General features: G+C 37.0%; 1 protein-coding gene across 2 annotated transcripts in view; it reads right to left on the bottom strand.

The window, feature by feature from the left end:
• Nucleotides 1-341: 341 nt before the first annotated feature.
• Nucleotides 342-7625, bottom strand: part of ext1a (exostosin glycosyltransferase 1a) — a 119441-nt gene continuing 112157 nt past the window's right edge. The window contains exons 7-11 of one of the 2 annotated variants that reach the window (XM_073924922.1): nucleotides 6432-6527; nucleotides 6202-6291; nucleotides 5888-6048; nucleotides 3594-3869; nucleotides 342-1585 (exon numbers count right to left, since the gene is read on the bottom strand). In XM_073924922.1, coding sequence (XP_073781023.1) covers nucleotides 1525-1585; nucleotides 3594-3869; nucleotides 5888-6048; nucleotides 6202-6291; nucleotides 6432-6527 — 684 coding nt within the window. In that variant the 3' untranslated portion in view covers nucleotides 342-1524. 2 annotated transcript variants of the gene reach the window in all.

Genomic DNA, 7625 nt, shown 5'->3' with positions numbered 1-7625 from the left:
CACAGAGAAAGTGATATTTGTGGCTTCAGGTCTAAATCCGGATTTTTACATAAAAAAATATCTGTTTATAGAACACGCAGTCAGAACAGGACTGAATCTGAATTAGCTTAAGTGTGAACAGGAAGTTACTCTCGAAAAACATGTGAGCACAGAGAAAGTTATATTTGTAGCGTTAGGTCTAAATCATCATTTTTTTTTTACTTTTAAAAATATTTTTTTGTGTGAACAGAATGAGAATGCGCAGAATGTGAGATGTGGAGTCACATCTGGATCAGCGGCAGTGTGAACATGACATCACACTCATAAAATCTATGAAAACAGAGAAAGAAATATTTGTGGCATTGGGTCTAAATCATGATTTTTACTTCCAAAAGAAACAAACAAACATCTGTATATAGTATAAACAGAATATGCAGTCAGAACAGGACTGAATCCGAATTTGTTTGAGTGTGAAAATGAAGTTACTCTCGAAAAACATGTAAGTACAGAGAAAATGATAGGAAAAGGTCTAAATCAGGATTTGTTTCACTTCCAAAAATATTCTGTGTTCAGAACAAGAATAAGTGATCAGAAGTGGAGTGACATCCGAATCAGCTGTAGTGTGAACGTGGCATTACACTCATAAGAAAATCAGACTAAGAACGAAACAATTGTGGCATTGGGCCTAAATCATCCAAAAAAATTATAATTAAATCACAAAAATGATGTCAGTTTGACAAAATACACAAAAAGGCTTTTATAGAAAGAAGCTTTGGGCCAATATGTGGAACATCAACATGTTGAATCCAAATATAAGCAGCATGAACAAGGTGTTTTTGCATTCATACAAAACCCCTTTGGACTTCCAGATACGATTCATCTGAAAGTTCAGGCACTGTGACGTTATGCGTGGTGTTTCGCACGCTTGACTTCTCCGCAGGACGTTGTCTTGCATCTTCAAGAGGGGCGTGATGCTTGCCAGAAAAGTAGAAGGCGAACTGAATAAATATGCAAGCGACCTCGAGGAAATGTCTAACATGAAGGGGTCTGATGCAGAGGGCAAACCCATGTGCATTAGTCTATATGTGGATCTGTGTGTGCATGGCGAGGTTGCCATGTTGACCGTTGTCATTGGCAAAGCATTACAAGAAGGGTTTGCGGAAGACAGAAATGTGCCAGCGATGGCGTGTCTTTGTGTTGCGCAGAATGGCAAATTACGCCGATAATCCAATCTTATGATTTCCATCTCTGACAGATGAATCTCAAACACAATACTGCGCCCCGTCTCGATGTGCTCCCTCCCTGAGGGTTCTGCGTGACCCCGTTTATCCCTGTTGATCTGGTTTAGCAGGGCTTCAGGAGGTTTTTCGTATGCCATTTTCCATCCCTACTTAAAAGAGGCAGGGGATTTTCGGATTGGTCAGAGTCGCTCGATGTCTCTGTACTTCTTGCGCAGTATTGATACCTGGTCCCTGAACAGAACAGGATCCAGTCTCATTTGCGAATGGACCAGGGGCATTGTGCCAAACCAGCTGGCAAATTTGTTCATGCACGTCTGCCTCTGGGCAAAATGGTCAGGGTCGGCCCAACGTGATGCACGGGACGTCTGCAGTGGAAAGAAAGAGTTGGTTAGCAGTTAAACAGTTAATAGTTTTAATAACTCATCTCTAATAACTGATTTATTTTAACTTTGCCATGATGACAGTAAATACTGTTTGACAAGATATTTTTCAAGATACAAGTATTCAGCTTAAAGTGACATTTAAGAGCTTAACTAGGTTATTTTGGCAAGTTAGGGTAATTAGGCAAGTCATTGTGTAATAATGGTTTGTTCTGTAGACAATTGAACAAAATATAGCTTAAGAGGGCTAATAATATTGACCTTAAAATGGTTTTAAAAAATTAAAAACTACTATAATAATAACCATCATTATACTTTAACTTGCCTAATTACCCTAACCTGCCTAGTTAACCTAATTAACCTAGTTAAGCCTTTAAATGTCATTTTAAGCTGTATAGAAGTGTCTTGAAAAATATCTAGTCAAATATTATTTACTGTCATCATGGCAAAGATTAAATAAATCAGTTATTAGAGATGAGTATTAAACCTATTATGATTAAAAATGTGTTGAGAAAATCTTTTCTCTGTGAAACAGAAATTGGGGAAAAAAATAAACAGGGGGGCTAATAATTCTGACTTCAACAGTACACACACACACACATGCACACGCACGCACGCACGCACGCACGCACGCACGCACGCACGCACGCACGCACGCACACACACACACACAAAATGCTATATTCCTGTAATAACAGCACTCGTACAGCCTCTTTCACCCTTTTGAATTACTCCACCCACATAGAGCAACAGCAGAGCAATAAACTCGCTACAGTCTGACAAATATTGCTGCTGTTATGCTGTGTTCACACCAGACGCAGAACGCGTGGATAAATCGCGCTATTTGCGCGTAAATAGCCGCATGAACATTTGAGTTTACTCGCTTAATTCGCGCATCAAACCCCGCTTCATTCGAGCGTCAAACCCCGTTTCATTCGCGCGTCAAACCCCGTTTCATTCGCGCGTCAAACCCCGTTTCATTCGCGCGTCAAACCCCGTTTCATTCGCGCGTCAAACCCAGTTTCATTCGCGCGTCAAATCCACTTCAGAACAGACCTGGATTCGTGTGATGGGCAGGGCTCCTGTCTGCTCTGTGATTGTAGTTTCATTAACTCCTCCAGAAACTGAACCTGGCTGACGGAGGCTTTCTGCGGTGCTTCTGACTGAGCCCAGCCCAGTTTGATGAACTTTTTGTCGGTGTCGGCTGGAGGATTTCCCCCGATACTCCAACAACAGGCGATATGTCACAATCACGCCCCCACAAGAGCAAGCTCCTGATTGGTTAACGCGGCGCGAATGTCCGCTGAAGTTCAGATTTTCGAACTCGACTGATTCATGCGAAACGCGTGTTAAGCGCGTCAAACGCGCAAAATGCTCAATTTGCGCCGAGCCATTCGCACTGCGCCATTTTACGCAGCAGATGCCCTTCCTGCTGCAACCCATCATTGGGAAACAGCCATACACTCTCCTTCACACACATACAATTAGGACAATTTAGCCTACCCAATTCACCTATTGTGCATGTCTTTGGACTGTGGGGGAAACCGGAGCACCCAGAGGGAACACGAGGAGAACAAGCAAACTCCACACAGAAATGTCAACTGATTCCTGACATGGTAATATAGTTAACTAAAAACAAATGAAACAATAACATAAAAAGTAAAACTATTTCAAAACACTAAACACACAATCACAAACAAACACTAACGACTGAATCAAATAAAATAATGTAAATAATAATAGTAAAATATTAGTAAAATACTATTTATTATTGTAATAATAATAAATGTTATAAAAACAATAAACATAATAATAGCAGAAATAATTAAATGCTTAAATTAAGACTTCTGATTTGCACATATTACTAAGTGGATCCACTGAGCACATTCAAAACAGTCTTTATATGAGAATAGCAGAAACCTTTGGAGGAAGCTCCAGTATTTCCTCAAGTCATTATAAGCTATTTTGGGAGGGAAAAAAAACTGTGACGCACTTGCCAGTGTGTCTTAAACTCTTCCTCACATTTCCAGATTTAACTGCAGGACGAAACTGGAGCTGAAAATAAGAGTTGAGCGCTTTATTTAGTACAGTTTCTACCTGTCCCATCATGGTTTCCTTGTACTGCTTCTTCTGAGTGACCTTAATAGGGGGCATCTTAGTGACCGCAGACACCAGGAAGTTCATCAGAATGTCTTCACAGTTTGACAGCTGGTCAACCAGACCCTTCAGGCTGCCAGGCAGGTAGTGTGTGTACAAGTAGTTATAATACCTGTGGTAGGAAATAAAAGATGGAAAATACAGAAAACTTTAGAGTCAGTATACACAAATACTCTGGTAAAAACCCCATAGTGTGCTAATAATACTACAAGAAGACAGTGAAAACTTTATTTTTTCTTTTTAATTTTTTTTTACAGTATATATAATGTCCTTTACATACAGTATATGTAGTGTCATGTACATACAGTATATGTAGTGTCCTTTACATTCAATATATATTGTGTCCTTTACATACAGTATATATACTGTCCTTTAAATACAGTTTATATAGTGTCCTTTATTTACAGTATAGATAGTGTCCTTTAAATACATATAGTGTCCTTTAAATACAGAATATATAGTGTCCTTTATTTACAGTATATATAATATCCTTTACATACAGTATATATAGTGTCCTTTATTTACAGTATAGATAGTGTCCTTTACATACAGTATATATAGTGTCCTTTATTTACAGTATAGATAGTGTCCTTTAAATACAGTATATATAATGTCCTTTACATACAGTATATTTAGACTCCTATATATACAGCATATATAGTGTCCTTAATATACAGTATATTGTGTCCTTTTTACAGTGTATATATAGTGCAGGCTATATAGAGTCCTTTATATACAGTATATATAGTGTCCCTAATATACAGTCTAAATAGTGTCCTTTATATACAGGCTATATAATGTCCTTTATATACAGTCTAAATAGTGTCCTTTATTTACAGGCTATATAGTGTCTTTTATATACAGTATATATAGTGTCCCTAATATACAGTCTAAATAGTGTCCTTTATATACAGGCTATATAATGTCCTTTATATACAGTCTAAATAGTGTCCTTTATATACAGGCTATATAGTGTCCTTTATATACAGTATATATAGTGTTCCTTATATACAGTCTAAATAGTGTCCTTTATATACAGGCTATATAGTGTCCCTTATATCCAGTCTAAATAGTGTCCTTTATATACAGGCTATATAGTGTCCTTTATATACAGTATATATAGTGTCCCTAATATACAGTCTAAATAGTGTCCTTTATATACAGGCTATATAATGTCCTTTATATACAGTCTAAATAGTGTCCTTTATATACAGGCTATATAGTGTCCTTTATATACAGTATATATAGTGTTCCTTATATACAGTCTAAATAGTGTCCTTTACATACAGGCTATATAGTGCCCCTTATATCCAGTCTAAATAGTGTCCTTTATATACAGGCTAAATAGTGTCCTTTATATACAGTCTAAATAGTGTCCTTTATATACAGGCTATATAGTGTCCTTTATATACAGGCTATATAGTGTCCTTTATATACAGTCTAAATAGTGTCCTTTATATACAGGCTATATAGTATCCTTTATATACAGTCTAAATAGTGTCCTTTATATACAGGCTATATAGTGTCCTTTATATACAGTCTAAATAGTGTCCTTTATATACAGGCTATATAGTGTCTCTTTTATCCAGTCTAAACAGTGTCCTTTGTTTACAAGCTATATAGTATCCTTTATATACTGTCTAAATAGTGTCCTTTATATACAGGCTATATAGTGTCTCTTTTATCCAGTCTAAACAGTGTCCTTTATATACAGTCTAAATAGTGTCCTTTGTATACAGGCTATATAGTGTCCTTTATATACAGGCTATATAGTGTCCCTTATATCCAGTCTAAATAATGTTCTTTATATACAGGCTATATAGTGTCCTTTATATACAGGCTAAATAGTGTCCCTTATATCCAGTCTAAATAGTGTTCTTTATATACAGGCTATATAGTGTCCTTTATATACAGGCTATATAGTGTCCAATATATTAAGTCTAAATAGTGTCCTTTATATACAGGCTATATAGTGTCCTTTATATACAGGCTATATAGTGTCCTTTATATCCAGTCTAAATAGTGTCCTTTATATACAGACTATATAATGTCCTTTATATACAGTATATATAATGTCCTTTTGCAAAATGAATAACATTTAAGTTAATGATTGGCATGTGCTTAACTGGCCTGTGGTAGAAAGCAGCTCCAGTGAGCACCATGGAGTAATCATTGGTCCATTTAGAGGTGTAGCCCCATCGCTCCTTATTGGAGTCCCAGAAATGGCTCCGTGCAGGATACCCCACAATCCTCTCTGGGAAACTCTGCCAGACGGTGAAGGCAAAATCCACCTGCAGGAATAAGGGCACTAAGGTAAATACTGTGTGTAGACAGCCATGAAAACATAAACCCTGAGATTTGCTAATTCACTTTATGTTTCAGTTTACTCTTTTACCAGAGACTTTTATCTAAAGTAGTTTACAAGTGAGGATAAAAGAAAGAACCTCAGTGGTGGAGAGCACAGTGTCTTCATCCAGACTCAGGACTGCATCAGTTATGATGTTTTCATACGGCAGGAATCGGCTACTCATCACCTACACATCAAATCCAGACTTTAGCAAGATAAAAACATTCAAGAAGGAGAGCAGCTACAAATCCATAGGCCATCCATCATCCGCCGCACAGCACCAGACACTTGATTTGATAAGAGAATATAAAGACGGCGCAGATTCACCTTGCTCTCGCCCTCGATTACGATGACAGGAACTGAAGTAGCAGGCCAGCGATGCTTCGAGGGAAGAGGTTTATCACAGTTCCACAAGACCATGATCTGAAAATACAGACAATAAAAACTTTAATTCAACAGTGTGTAAATAACAGTACACAAAACAAGCACTTGAGCAAAAGTACGGGTACTCTAAAGGAAATATTACTCCAGTAAAAAAAATATAGTCTTCAATTTAATTTTAAAGTAAAACTCTAGACGCACTCTGAATGGATCATTTGAATCAGTGAGTCATTAACTGCAGACTCTATCTGAATAGATGATTTGAATCAGTGAGTCCTAACTACAGACTCTATATGAATAGATCATTTGAATTAGTGAGTCATTAACTGCAGACTCTATCTGAATAGATCATTTGAATCAGTGAGAAGTTAAATGCAGACTCTCTAGGAATGGATCATTTGAATCCGTGAGTCATTAACTGCAGACTCTATCTGAATAGATCATTTGAATCACTGAGTAATTAACTGCAGAATCTTTCTGAATTGATCATTTCAATCAGCAAGTCATAACATTAGACTCACTCTGATTTAATCATTTGAATCTGTGAGTCATTAACAGCAGGCTCTTTCTGAATTGATCATTTCAATCAGCGAGTCATAACATTAGACTCACTCTGATTGAATCCTTTGAATCTGTGAGTCATTCACTGCAGACTCTTTCTGAATAGATCATTTGAATCAGTGAGTCATTAGCTGCAGACTCTTTCTGAGTTGATCATTTGAATCAATGAGTCATAACATTAGACTCACTCTGATTGAATCCTTTGAATTTGTGAGTCATTCACTGCAGAGACTTTCTAAAATCATCATTTGAATCCATGAGTCTTAACACTAAAGCCACACTGAATGATCACTTAAATCAGTGAGTTATTAACTGCGGAGTCACTTTGAATGGATCATTTGAATCAGTAAGTCATAACACTAGAATTACTCTGAATGGATCACTTATTCCAATGAGTCATTAATAGATTCACTCTGAATAGATCATATAAATCAGTGAAATTATAAACTGCAGACCCATTCTGAAAGAATCATTTGGCGAGTTGTTGAATCATGAACAGACGCAATTAGATCTGTCAATTTTCAGATCTGTGAACCAACTTAAACGTTCGACTGACAAGATTTGAGACACTGTATTGGG

The sequence above is a fragment of the Danio rerio genome, chromosome 16 (genome assembly GCF_049306965.1).
Source record: "Danio rerio strain Tuebingen ecotype United States chromosome 16, GRCz12tu, whole genome shotgun sequence".
In the NCBI taxonomy this organism is placed as follows: domain Eukaryota; kingdom Metazoa; phylum Chordata; class Actinopteri; order Cypriniformes; family Danionidae; genus Danio; species Danio rerio.
This window is presented reverse-complemented; position numbering and strand designations above follow the sequence as displayed.